The 15,389-nt window shown below is 38.3% G+C and overlaps 1 protein-coding gene across 1 annotated transcript in view; it reads left to right on the top strand.

Annotated features, from left to right (window-relative positions):
- Nucleotides 1–15,389, top strand: part of LOC126416111 (ubiquitin carboxyl-terminal hydrolase 30) — a 116,379-nt gene that overhangs the window by 18,467 nt on the left and 82,523 nt on the right. Inside the window, exon 2 of the mRNA XM_050083626.1 lies at nucleotides 5,183–5,335. Within this exon, the coding sequence (XP_049939583.1) occupies nucleotides 5,183–5,335 (153 nt within the window). The remainder of the gene's footprint in view (nucleotides 1–5,182; nucleotides 5,336–15,389) is intronic.

The raw sequence follows: 15,389 nt of genomic DNA, 5'->3' as shown, positions 1-15,389 counted from the left end.
TGTTGCTTTATTGCTTGAACTGTCCCTTACTATTCTTCTGAGCTACCTCTGTGATATGTTGACTACCTGACTATTTCACTTATTAGTTGGCTATTTTTTTTTTTTTTTTTTTTTTTTTTAATAAAGAAGGTTTTGCATTTATTAGCTGATTTCATGGTTTCTCTTTCAAATATAACTGATGAAAGCTGCCCTGACAAAACATTGATTGCTTTGGAGCACTGTAGAGAGCATAATCCTTGTACCAGGCTGTCAAGTGGCCACCTGTTGTAAGTCTTGGAAGTTAATTATATATATATACTGGCACACTAAGATGTGTCACCGTAGAGACATGACAGGGAACTATTGGTTTTGGATGTGTCCATTACCATACTGTCCATGAAATAGTACAATTTGTTAATGTAATTATGTGAACTGTGCAATTTGTCTACAAGGAATGATGTACCTCTTGCAGCCTTGTAACACAGTGGTAATAAAAAGATTGTAACTGACAGGAATTAAAGAAGTCATGCCTTGTCACTGACAGTTGGTTTCATACCCAACTGGCATTGCTATCGTCTGTGAATTTAGGTCCATCACAACCAGTTTCTGAGAAAACATTGTGAAGAGAAAGGTATGCAGTGGACATTTGGAGTCGGGTTCCTTGCAAAAGGCCGTTGGTCACAGTGACGCATAAAGCTGTATGTCTTCAATGGAGCAAAAAGTATGGAAACTGGACATTAGCTGACTGGACATGTGCACTGTGGTATGAAAATCATGGTTTTGGTCTGAAGAGTAATGGTTATGCCTGTTTTCAGATAATATACTGACAACCTAGTGAGACGTTTAACGTGCAGCATGTCAAGGAAATAGTTCAGACCAGAGGGGGTTTTGTGATGTTTTAGGAATGTTTTTCATACCACGATTTGGGCCTACTCATTAAGGTTGTCATGAATATGAACCAGGATGTTTATTTCAGTATCCTCAGTGACCAAGTGTTGCCCTTTCTTCAGGCTGTAGACACTGATGTCACTCAAGATGACAATAGTCATGTTCACTGGGTTCTGTGCATACATTCCTGGTTTTATGAACATGCAGGCACCGTTTCTCACTTCGACTAGCCTGCTAAACCATCTTATATTAATCCCATAGAAAAGGTCTCGAACAGCAATTGAAGTGTAGCAATCAACACCACAAAAATTTGGTTGCTCTATGAGGTCTTATCATCAGTGAGTGGCTTCAGTTGGATACAGCATACCTGAAGAAACTTGTTGACTCTCTTCCTCACCAAACTGAAGCCATTGTCAAGGCGAGATGCAGTACTAGCATGATGTGTCCACCAGGACGGGACTAATACTTGGCCGGTGTGCTTATGTTTACTTTTGTTGATCTGAATTGTTAATTTCGAAGCTTATATATATTTGAATGTTGCATAAGTTTATAGTGTCTTTCCACGAGTTTAATGAACACAGTGGATACACATAAAAGAGACTATAGTCATCGGTAATATATTCTCCTTCACTATTTATGACAGACCGCCAATGTTGGGGTAACTTTTAGATTCCACAACTGTAGAAACCATGTGGTTTTCAGGCAGTTAACTTGTCGAGCCATGTTTGGAGTGCATTTTCATCAGGAAAGGAAGTTTCTTGAAGGTTGTTCAATAGAGAGCAGAAATAGTGAAAATCTGAGGGTGCAATAACTGGTGGATAAGGTGGGTGTGGAATGACTTCCAAATCCAACTTCTGTATAGTTTTCTGAGTCAGTCTGGGAGAATGTGGGTGGGGGTTATCACAGAGCAGCATCACTTCATGCATTCTTCCTGGTCATTTTTGGCTCATGTCTACAAGATGTCTCAGTTGCTGACAGTAAATGTCAGCAGTGATGGTTACATTTAGGAAAAGCCGTTCGTAGCATAGCACATCATCGTTGTTCCATCAGATGCATAACATTACCTTTTGTGGATGCACATAGGCATTTGTATGGGGAGTTACTGCTTTATTTAAGCTCAATCATTCCTTTCTTTTCCTGATGTTAGTGCAAAGGCACCATTTCTCATCACCAGTAATGATACAGTATAGGAGTGGTCAGTGTTGTTCACAAGGCAATTGATGACAAGCAAGCATAGATGTGCATATGGCCACCTGCTGACTTTTTTGATTTTGGCTTGAAGCATGTGGTACCTATACACACAATTTCTGAGCCTTCCCCACTGCATGCAGATGTTGCATGATGCTGGAATGATCACAGTTCATTGCATTTGCCAGTTCTCAAGTGCACTGACATAGGTCACTGTGGATTAATGCATTTAAATGATCATCATCAAACCTCAAAGGCCCCCCTGAACATGGAGAATCATTAATGTCAAAATGATCCTCCTTAAAAAAAATTCTTGCCATGCTCTGTCCAATGGCATTAGCCCCATACCATGGCACCACTGTTTCTGGCCGCCTCCCCTGCTGTCACCCTTCTATTGAACTCAAACAAAAGAATATGTCAGAAGTATTGCAATTTCTCCACTTGGCACTCCACTTTCTTGTGTCTACAGCTCCACTCACTGTCTCCAAATGACAATATGTAAACTGAAATAGCAACAATGGATACAAATAAAAAATGGCAGTTGGTAAATAAACCTATAGTAACTGGAATATCGACACACAAAACAAAATGTGCGACAAACTTATGCCCCAACCTAATATTATTTTTGACTTGTCCAATTATTAGGAAATTGAGAACATTTTGCAGCTTTGTATTCATTAACTTTTTCTAACTGGAGTGCCTAAGAGACCGGAAATACTGTTAAACAGCATTAGGCACATTGCCCCTGTTTCACATGACTTCATTACAGTATTACCTCAATTATAGATGCATATGTTGTGAGTCTATTCCTTCTACATCTTTAAATGTTGTTTGCAATGTTTGAACAGGCTAGCTGTATGTAATGAAGTTCCTTTAATTTACGTCTGTGGTCAAAAAACTTTTTGTTAACAGATTACCCGTTTCGGTCTGTAATGACCATCATCAGATCTGCAGAAAAAAAATGAGAAAAAAACATAAATACACTTGCAGATTGTCTACAGCTTAAAAACAATACATAGGCCATAATGAAAAGATAGAATTCCCATGAAATTTAACGGCAAAAGTCCCTGAAAATAGAAAAATGTTTTAAAAAGTCTAATGTCAGATGTGGCTTTCACATTAACAACACACTAAAACTCCGAATAAAACATAAACTGAAAAGGAAGTAATGACAAATTTGATGGCTCTGGAGTATAGAGGGTTGACTGCAGTAACTGTGACAAATATTATATTGGTCAAACGGGCCGCTCTTTTAAATTAAGGTTTAAAGAACACTTATAGCCACAGAACAAAACTGCTTTGGGACAGCATTTAACTGAAACTGGTCATTCGATGGGCAGCATTGAGAATTATGTGTGTATTCTCCACAGAGTGGAAAAAGGTCGTGCTCTTAATTTGTTAGAGGAGCTTGAAATTTATGAAGCAAAAAAGAAAGAACCAACAAAACTGTTTAACTGGCAGAGTGACTTTGTGCCCAATGCCTACTTTGCTTTGTTTGACAGTGTTTTACTTTAATCACTGCACGTCTCTGTTATATATAGTTTGTTGATAGTTTCACCAAGTATTGTGTGCCTTACATATTTACTTCGTTTTTCATACATTTTACGCATGACTCTAGTATTTCCTTGTTCCTTCTCTGTCCATTTCATATACTGCATTAACTAGATAATGTTGGTCGTATACTGTTACGGAATTTTATCATTCTTTGCTTGCAACGGAGTGCCGCAGGGTAGGAGGGGCCCTCTGGCGTCACGTTCCTCCAACCATTTCTCGTCTATGCGTAATTCTGGCATTAGTGCTAACAGAGGGCACTGATTATGTGCAACATTATGTTTTCTTTCATTGTGGCTTCTTTAGTGATTTGTTTTATAGTTTTTTTAATATTATTCCATGCACAATCAAAGGTGTTTATAACTTATGTCATTATCTAGAATATTGGCACTTGAGCATATGCCAACTACTGTCTCTTAACTCTTTCTCTTTATAGCAATCTGACTTGTATTGTGTTCTGTTTCATTGCTTTTTATTACTGTATTGCCTTTTATACGTTATAAGTTCATTACAGACTTCAACTATTGTATCCCCCTTTATTTTACGCTGTTCAATTAATCATTGAAAATTAGTGTATGCCTACATTAGAAACATCTGGTGAACCTACAACACAAATATCTTGTGGCAACTGTATGGCAGCTTGTTTTGAACAGTAGTGCTACTGACAACGTGACTCGTGCATATGCTGGTGCTGATTTTCAATTTAACATTTGACGATGCCACTATGACTGCAGTACATTAGGACTTTGTTTTTATAAAACATTTATACCTCTTCATACTTGAAGTGCTTAAATGCATATATATGCCAGTAGTACTTTTCATTATGGTCTATTTATTGTTTTTAAGCCGTAGACAATCTGATAGTGTATTTATGTTTCTTTCTCATTTTTTGCTGCAGATCTGATGGTGGTCATTATAGACCGAAACTGGTAATCTGTTAACAAAAAGTTAGTGACCATAGACGTAAATTAAAGGAACCTTATTGTATATACGGGTCACTGTTTTATCCGCGACAGTGTTGCAGCTTGTGAAACTAGCTATATGTATTTTGAGCATCAAGTTTGTTAACAATCTGTTCATTGAGGTTTATGAGTTGCCAGGTCATATGGGGTGCCAATTGTTTTGTGAGTCAAGCTTTTGATATGATTGACAGTCATTTTAACATCCTTTTAATAAGAATCTATCAGCATTGAGTCCATGTGTGGCTTTTACAAGATACTCGTGGTGAATATGAGTGTTGCAACTGTTGTCATCTATCCCACAGATCAGAGAAAATTGAGCCCCTTGTTACTATATTCAGTTGTATGTTATTCCAAAGGTACCTGACTAGATGAGGCATGATAATCTTTGTATTTAATGCTTTTGAAAGCTGTTGAAGAAGAAATCAAATGAACAGATGTGATGAAATGTTTTAAGGAGTCACTACAGAAACATTTTGCCTATTGATTTTCTGTTTGCAGCTTGTCTATGATTAGTAAATAAGCAGTGTTTGTTTTATCAAGAATGTGGTTACTGAAACAATATTTACAGTGTTTTTCATTTTTTTAATCCAACACTCCTGCTGTTTTCCTTTCAGGCCAAATATGTGGTCTTGTGAACCTAGGAAACACATGTTTTATTAATTCATTATTGCAAGCGTTGGCCTCTTGTCCAGCCATTGTGGAATGGTTGTCACGATATGCCAATAAGAAGAATAATTTCATTGAAGCTTTGCATACAGCCCTTCTAGGTGAGAGATATTTGATTTCATTTTGTATCCTGATTAATGTAGTATTAGTAGATTATTTTAAAAATTTCATATAATGCCTCTAGTAAAGGATTGAACTACCCTTTTCTCATAGATTTTCCATTCTTTCTTCATGTGTGAGAAATTTTGCACCAATAAAAAAAGCACCAAATCTAGGGTTTGTAATCTTGTAATAAGGCATGGGCCCTACACATCAGGAAACTGTATATAAGCCTATAAAAATATAAACTTGCCAGCAGAATTTTCTGATTGCTGATGTTTCTGTAGCATTAAACGCTGAGGCCTTAATTTTAATGAGATCAAGTTTTGAAATTATAAATAAAATATAAACCTTAAAGTGTTTTTCAAAATTTTGACCTTAACTGTACTGTATTATCTTTGTGACATCTCAACTAGTAGTCAATAACTGGCCTTACGAGATGAAATAGCTGCAAACTAAAAATGTGATATAGAATACTCACAACACTGAACTTTGTGTTGAGCAACTAATTATTGTGTACCAGTAACCCCCAACCCCAATTCTTCAAAGAATCAAACTCTCACGTATAAAACAGCTTCAAACACTAGTGAGTTAATGCTTTAAATATTTCATGTTAAGCAAAAAGAAAAAAGTATGGAATTGTTTTGAAATTACGTGTAAAATTTGTTGGAAGTTGCTACGTGCTCTCTTTCTCAAATGCTGGCTGAATACAGGCAGCATAATCTTTAGAATACTTGACTTATTGTGTTAGCCTTTAACATAATATTTATACCACTTAATGAATATATTATGCCAGCATCGTACATTTTTTAATTTGACCAATAATTTTATGAAGTAGTGAAAATCTAATTTTTGTTGCCCCTCCAGCTGGATGACTGTTTTGACTGCTTAGTAATATAGAAACATAGAATTTTTAAGTGCTACACTTAAATGTTTTGCCATTGGTGATGTTGTAAATGACTTGTCATGCAAAGAAAACATCAAATAATCATTCTTGATTGTGATTTTGTTGTACCTTTTTCAGTCAGCATCTTTTGTTGCAGTTTCTTCTTTGTCCACTTCTTTAACTCTTCATTACAAATTCCATTTGCCCTATTTTTTAAACCCACTGCTGAATGTTTGGGTTTTAGCCTGAAAGAATTTTTCATGGAAGACGCATATTCAAAAGTTTGGCCAACATTTTGGTTTTTGAAAAGAGGGACAGGTGTATTCCATTGGACCTTAATTAGGCTGTTATGTGGAAGAGTTAGTCTGAAGATTTGGTCTGTTTGATTGAAAATGTTAATCCTTTTCCAGAGGTTGCCCCTCAGTCTGCAAGATCCGGGCGGCTGCAGGGGGTGGGCTTACTGGTAGTTGGGAGCTCCAACGTCAGGCACGTAATGGGGCCCCTTAGAGATATGGCAGCAAGGGAGGAGAAGAAAACCAATGTGCACTCCGTGTGCATACCGGGGGGAGTCATTCCAGATGTGGGGAGGGTCCTTCTGGATGCCATCAAGGGTATAGGGTGCACCCATCTGCAGGTGGTCGTTCATGTCGGCACCAATGATGTGTGTCGCTATGGATCAGAGGAAATCCTCTCTGGCTTCTGGCGGCTATCTGATGTGGTGAAGACTGCCAGTCTCACTAGCGGGATGAAAGCAGAGCTGACCATCTGCAGCATCGTTGACAGGACTGACTTGCGGACATTTTATACAGAGCCGAGTAGAAGGTCTGAATCAGAGGCTGAGACGGTTCTGCGACCGTGTGGGCTGCAGATTCCTTGACTTGCGCCATAGGGTGCTGGGGTTTCGGGTTCCGCTGGATAGGTCAGGAGTCCACTACACACAGCAGGCGACTACACGGGTAGCAGGGGTTGTGTGGTGTGGACTGGGCAGTTTTTTAGGTTAAATGACCTCGGGCAAGTACAGAACGGGCAACAGCCTCAAATGGTGCGGGGCAAAGTGAGGACATGCGGGGACCAAGCAGCAATCGGTATTGTAATTGTAAACTGTTGAAGCTGTGTTAGTAAAGTACCAGAACTTCAAGCGCTGATAGAAAGCACCGAAGCTGAAATCGTTATAGGTACGGAAAGCTGGCTGAAGCCAGAGATAAAGTCTGCCGAAATTTTTACAAAGGCACAGACGATGTTTAGAAAGTATAGATTGCATGCAACCGGTGGTGGAGTGTTTGTCGCTGTTAGTAGTAGTTTATCCTGTAGTGAAGTAGAAGTGGATTGTTCCTGTGAATTATTATGGGTGGAGGCTACACTCAACAACCGAGCTTGGTTAATAATTGTCTCCTTTCACCGACCTCCCGACTCAGCAGCATTAGTGGCAGAACAACTGAGAGAAAATCTGGAATACATATCTCATAAATTTCTTCAGTATGTTATAGTCTTAGGTGGAGATTTCAATTTACCAGATGTAGATTGGGACACTCAGATGTTTAGGATGGGTGGTAGGGACAGAGCATCGAGTGACATTATACTGTGTGCACTATCCGAACATTACCTCGAGCACTTAAACAGAGAACTGACTCGTGGAGATAACATCTTGGACCTACTGATAACAAACAGACCCGAACTTTTCGACTCTGTAAGCGCAGAACATGGAATCAGTGATCATAAGGCCATTGCAGCATCCCTGAATATGGAAGTAAATAGGAATATAAAAAAAGGGAGGAAGGTTTATCTGTTTAGCAAGAGTAATAGAAGGCAGATTTCAGACTACCTAACAGATCAAAACGAAAACTTCTGTTCCGACTCTGACAATGTTGAGTGTTTATGGAAGAAGTTCAAGGCGTTTTAGATAGGTACGTGCCGAGTAAAACTGTGAGGGATGGGAAAAACCCGCCGTGGTTCATCAACAAAATTAGGAAACTACTGCGAAAGCAAAGAGAGCTTCACTGCAAGTTTAAAGGCAGCCAAAACCTCTCAGACAAACAGAAGCTAAACAATGTCAAAGTTAGCATAAGGAGGGCTATGCGTGAAGCTTTCAGTGAATTCGAAAGTAAAATTCTATGTACCGACTTGATAGAAAATCGTAGGAAGTTCTGGTCGTACATTAAATCAGTAAGTGGCTTGAAATAGCATATCCAGACACTCTGGGATGATGATGGCATCGAAACAGAGGATGACACGCATAAAGCTGAAATACTAAACACCTTTTTCCAAAGCTGTTTAACAGAGGAAGACTGCACTGCAGTTCCTTCTCTAAATCCTCACACAAACGAAAAAATGGCTGACATCAAAATAAGTGTCCAAGGAATAGAAAAGCAACTGAAATCACTCAACAGAGGAAAGTCCACTGGACCTGACGGGATACCAATTCGATTCTACACAGAGTACGCGAAAGAATTTGCCCCACTTCTAACAGCCGTGTACCGCAAGTCTCTAGAGGAATGGAAGGTTCCAAATGATTGGAAAAGAGCACAGGTAGTCCCAGTCTTCAAGAAGGGTCGTCGAGCAGATGCGCAAAACTATTGACCTATATCTCTGCCATCAATCTGTTGTAGAATTTTAGAACATGTTTTTTGCTCGCGTATCATGTCATTTATGGAAACCCAGAATCTTCTCTGTAGGAATCAACATGGATTCCGGAAACAGCGATCATGAGAGACCCAACTCGCTTTATTTGTTCATGAGACCCTGAAAATATTAGATACAGGCTCCCAGGTAGATGCCATTTTACTTGACTTCCGGAAGGCGTTCGATACAGTTCCGCACTGTCGCCTGATAAACAAAGTAAGAGCCGATGGAATATCAGACCAGCTGTGTGGCTGGATTGAAGAGTTTTTAGCAAACAGAACACAGTATGTTGTTCTCAATGGAGGGACGTCTACAGACGTTAAAGTAACCTCTGGCGTGCCACAGGGGAGTGTTATGGGATCATTGCTTTTTACAATATATATAAATGACCTAGTAGATATTGTCGGAAGTTCCATGTGGCTTTTCACGGATGATGCTGTAGTATACAGAGAAGTTGCAGCATTAGAAAATTGCAGCGAAATGCAGGAAGATCTGCAGTGGATAGGCACTTTTTGCAGGGAGTGGCAACTGACCCTTAACATAGACAAATGTAATTTATTGCGAATACATAGAAAGAAGGATCCTTTATTGTATGGTTCTATGATAGCAGAACAAACACTGGTAACAGTTACTTCTGTAAAATATCTGGGAGTATGCGTGGGGAACGATTTGAAGTGGAATGATCATATAAAATTAATTGTTGGTAAGGCGGGTACCAGGTTGAGATTCATTGGGAGAGTCCTTAGAAAATATAGTCCATCAACAAAGGAGGTGGCGTACAAAACACTCGTTTGACCTATACTTGAGTATTGCTCATCAGTGTGGGATCCGTACCAGGTCGGGTTGACAGAGGAAATAGAGAAGATCCAAAGAAGAGCTGCGCGTTTCATCACAGGGTTATTTGGTAAGCGTGATAGCGTTGCGGAGATGTTTAGCAAACTCAAGTAGCAGACTCGGCAAGAGAGGCGCTCTGCATCATGATGTAGCTTGCTGTCCAGGTTTCGAGAGGGTGCGTTTCTGGATGAGGTATCGAATACATTGCTTCCCCCTACTTATACCTCCCAAGGAGATCATGAATGTAAAATTAGAGAGATTCGAGTGCGCACGGATGCTTTCCGGCAGTCGTTTTTCCCACGATCCATACACAACTGGAACAGGAAAGGGAGGTAATGACAGTGGCACGTAAAGTGCCCTCCGCCACACACCGTTGGGTGGCTTGCGGAGTATAAATGTAGATGTACTAATGAAAAGTAGAAATCTGCAATATTTAATTGAAATTCATGCTTCACCTACACTGTTTTAGTTGAGCAATCTAAAGCTTCAATTTGTCTCTCAAGTTATTACTCAGTTAAGTATTTTTCTTTGTGATTATATCTTAAAGTACATGACTTTGACTCCAGGAAGTGTAAATAACTTATTATGCCATAAAAGTTAATGTAGTTTTAGCTTTGTTATCTGAAACACTCATACATACCTACTGGGGATCACCAACATCATTGGACAACCTGCTCGGATCTTGTAAGACTGAAAGCTTGCCTGTGGGATCTTCACTGTCCTCCTGCACTTCTGACACACATTAGGTCCCAGAAAGACATGTGCAATAACTGGGAATACTGTTACCTTCTTAGCAATTTATTGTCATTGTGCTGTTGAACATTTATGGATCAGTTGTTGATACAACGGAGGTAGGAAAGGTACCGTAATACTTTATGCAGAAATGTTTTGAGACTTGGACACACAACACTTTTGTCACAGCATTGTGGATAACAAACTAACAAATTATGATGATGATATGTAAAAAGATATGCAAGAGAACAGTGATATAATGCTAGTAAAAACTGTTAGTAAATCAGTTATATTTACTGAGTGATCATGTATTGATTGGTCTCATTTGATACATTGTGTGTATATACTTGTAGTACAGGAGAAGCCGGTTTCACCTAATTTCTTGAAATATGTGGCATACATATCATAATTTACATCAGATTGATAGAAATCATAGTAATTTTATGTGCATTTATCTTTAGATTTATATTTGTATCTCACTTATTTATACAGTTTTAACTTGAGTTATTGCAGCACAGACATATGAAAACATATGACACGTACAATAATTTACATGTATCTGTAGGTTTGCATTCGGTTCTTATTATTTTGATACACTCTTTCATACAGATGAGTACAATATATACATATAGGTAATAGAATATTACCCATTATTTACATATATACTTCTGTGCACTGTAAAATTCTGTTTACACTAAATAATCCTTAAGAAGTGAAATGTCTTCTCATCCCCCCCCCCCCCCCCCCCCCCACCTAACGACTCTCCTTACTTCTATTTCATTATTTATTGTTTTATAGTAATGTGTTTTCTTTTATTAATGGAGCTATTGTTCTGACTGTGTACATACCTGGAAATATTGATATTCTTACATTTTGGCAGTTGGCTTCAGCTGCCAGAGACTGTGGTCATCTGTACGTGAGTTGTGTTTGTGCACTTGCGCGCGCGCGCGCGCGCGTGTGTGTGTGTGTGTGTGTGTGTGTGTGTGTGTGTGTGTGTGTGTGTGTGTGTGTGTGTGTGTGTGCGTGTTGTCTATTTTCAACAAAAGCCTTATTGGCTGATAGCTCGTTTTGTGACAGTCTTTTTGTTGTGCCTATCTGTGAGTCGGAATCTCTGCTAAATGGTGGGTAACGACTATCCTTTCTATAACGCTCTTACGTTCCATCCTGGATTTTCCATTGTTAAATTTTGGAAGGTAGTTCTGCATCTGTAACAGAAGCAGTGAAAGTAGATATTGAAGTTTTCAATTCATCGATGGATTTTGGATGGTTTTTATTGGCAGTTGCTTTTGCTGCACCCCAGAAGAAAGTCAGGTGATGTTAGGTCAGGCAAACGTGGAGGCAAAAGTCCCTGTGAAATTATGCAATCACCAAAAACCTCAGCAAGCAGTGACATTGAAACACGAGCTGTATGTGCGATTGTACCGTCTTGTTTAAAGTAACTGTTCGGTATTTCACTTAACACAAGTTCTCCTATGAATGGGTACAGAATATCATGGCAGTATTGTTGTGTGTTTATTGTTTCGTTGAAAAACCCAGCCAGGGGAACAATCATACAGCACTGCGGAGAAACTTTTTGAACACCCCGTACTGGGGTAACAGGCTTGAAGACAGCATTACAGCAAGAGAAGAGGAAGTAGATGAAGATGAGAGGGAAGATATGATACTATGAAAACAAATTCACCGAACTCTGAAAGAGCTAAATCTAAACAAGACCCCTGGAATAGACAACATTCCTTCAGGATTATTTAGATCTTCGGGAAAACCAACAATGATACAATTGTTCCACCTAGTATGCAAGCTACTGTTACATAAAAAGGCAGAATACCCACACACATCATGAAGAGTGTGATATTCCCAATTCCAAACCAGGTATGTGCCGACGAGTGTGGATTTTAAAAAGTCGTGATAGCAAAATGACGATTGCAAAATGCTAACGTGAATTGTTTGCAGAAGACTGGAAAACCTGGAAGAAGCCAACCTAGGAAAACATCAGTTTGGATTTCAGAGAAATATAGGAACATGCAACTTATCTTAGAAGATACATTGAAAAAAGGCAAACATACTTTCGTAGCAGTAGTAGCTTTAGAAGAAGCTATTAACAGTGTTGAATAGAATACATTCATTGAATTCCTGAAGGTAGCCATTATTAACCCTCTAGTGCATGATTTTTTTTCTTTCTTAAAGAAAAAAATCTCGCAGATAGGCCGATGCAAACTTAGTAATGGGAAAATGTTTAAAAAATTCTACTGTTGATTTTTATATTTTAGATGTTTTATTGGTTTGATTCATAAATGAATCATCGTGTATCGGGACATTTGATGCATATATGAATCATTCTTAGTATTTTGTGTCATAGAAGTTTTATTACACTCATTACCTTGGAAAAAACACATGGTATAAATTTAAAAGCCATTTACATTTCTTGATCACACAGTAAATGCAGAAGTACATTACATTTAGAACATAAACATTTAATTTTTAAACATTAATTAATTCTGAAATTGTATTAACATCAGTATTCAACACCACTGACAGTACTTTTTTCTCTATAATTTACATGGTGTGAAACTGTAGAAAACAATTTGTATCCTTATTAAAGCAAAGTGCAACGCCACAATTATTGCATACCACAAAGGTTTGCTTTGCACATGTCGGAAACTTGCACCATAGTCTTGTGGGATTCCATGTTGGAAAATGACTCACGCGGTCACATCGCACATCTGGAGGAGGAATTGGGGCTGTTGGACCTTTACATTTCTTTGCAGCATAATTGTTCCGTACTTCAGAAGGAAGTTCTCCCTCATTTTGGCAGTGCATAATGTCCAATAATGCACAGAGTAGTTGCAAGTTCAATTCTGACCGTCGACAGTTTCATTGAGTCTATGGGAGCATGCAGCTTTCTATGCAGCAACCAGGAATTGACAACAGTTACGTCAACAATATGATAAAACAATCGCATATACCATTTACCGGAGCGTATAGAAATGTGATGACGTCCCAACAAGCTGTCAAGCAAATCAACACCTCCCATATGACGATTGTATTCACGTGTTACTGCTGGGCATTTCACAGTTTTCTTTGTCTTTTCTTTCCTATCAAACCTTTCAATTGTTCCTTCTGGTTGGGTTCCAGCAAATGTAGATAATGAACACACACTCTTGTTATCTTTCCACAACAAATTGCTGACTTCAACATTGTTGTACGTTGTGCAGTACTCTATCGAAAACCCTCTTTCTTCTTTTTTCATCAAATCATCATTTGGAAGTTAACACTGAGGGATTCTATTCCTTCTGACAGTGCCCAAACTATGAATACCTTGCTCAGCCAAGTATGAAACTAGTAAAAGGCTGGTATAGTAATTGTCAAAGTACACTTTGTGAAACACACCTCTTGGAATCTCTCTGCACAGTTGGACAACTATGTTTCCACTAGCTCCCAAGTCTGGTTCATGATGAAGTCTGTTTTTCAACTCATTTTCAGCTCGAGTGTATATTTCGAATTTATAGGCAAATCCAGACGCACCACAGAGAACAAATAACTTATAGCCCCATTTATGAGGTTTTTGAGGCATATACTGCTTTAGGTGATGTCTAGCCTTAGTGGCGCGCATCTGCTCATCAATTGATAAACACTTCCATTAGGAACAGAAAGAAAATTCTTCCCAACTTCATCAAGAACTGGATGCAATTTGTACAGCTTATCATCTCCATCAGCTTCTTTATTCAGTACTTGCTTTGAGTTGTTATTGAAATGTAAATTAGCTCGAATTTTTTCAAACATGTTCAATGACAAAGCTTTTTAGAATATTTGCACACAGAAGTAAGAATACAAATTCCAAGGAATTGGTGTAGATCATCTTCTGATATATCCAGTGGTTTGCTTGGGTCCTTCGAAATACTGTAAAGAAGACTCTCATCGTTAATTTTCTTCATTAGTTCCTTGCTAAAAAAAAGTACGTGAAAATCTGAAATGGGTGTCAAGTGCTTGTAAAAATTCAGGAATATCACTACAATCAACGGACTTCTTTTGCTGTTCTGGCATATTTAAAGTTGTTTTCCTCCAAATCACATTTCCAGTTTTCTTCTTTGAAGTATTTTGTTTTGTTGATTTTGGCTGCTGTGCTTTATCTAACTGTCTTCCACTACTTCGTGAGGTTGCTGGAACAAGGTTGAGGATCCACTTCATAGGTGCACAAACTTTCTGTTGACTGACTGCATGCTTGTTTGTGAATCTGTGCACTTATTGAACTTCAGATTCTATAAGTTCATCACCTGATAAGCTTTCAAACAACATGTTCACAAAGTCATTTTCACCAAGAATATTGTCAATACAAGATTGCTCTTCAGATAAAGCATCTCCAGCTGTGTCCAATAAAAATGATGTTAACTGTGATTCCCTGAGCTGTATATCACTGCTGTTTGTATTATTCCCTTCAATTTCTTCAGTATCACTTCCACTGTCTAAATCTAAATCATCCTCACTGTCACTTGGGATACTACTCAATAAGAAAGAGATGCCCTTATCATCCAATTTTCTTCTAATTCCTTTCTCATCTATGTAGTGAACTGACATCTAGAAAGAAGATGAAATCATTATAAGAGTGGCATTTTTGACAGCATTAATATCAGTAGTGAAACTGTTCTATACAATTATAAATTATAATTTATTATTTATATTATATAAGCCATACTTAGGTGATCAAGAACAAGAGACAGTGTTCATATATAAAACAAACATAATGTTATAAGGAACAGTAAAAAGAAATAGCTACGTGAAATGTAAGTGAACAAATATTGTATATTTACCATACGAAAGTGCTGGCAGGTCGGTAGAAGCACAAACAGACACATACATACACACAAAATTCAAGCTTTCACAACAAACTGTTGCCTCATCAGGAAAAAATAAATATATTTTTACCGCGTGGAATGTTTCCCTCTATTATATTGAACAAATATTGTGTGTGTTATGTTCCTTTACACACG

Source organism: Schistocerca serialis, chromosome 1, assembly GCF_023864345.2.
Source record: "Schistocerca serialis cubense isolate TAMUIC-IGC-003099 chromosome 1, iqSchSeri2.2, whole genome shotgun sequence".
NCBI classification, from domain to species: Eukaryota; Metazoa; Arthropoda; class Insecta; order Orthoptera; family Acrididae; genus Schistocerca; species Schistocerca serialis.
This window is presented reverse-complemented; position numbering and strand designations above follow the sequence as displayed.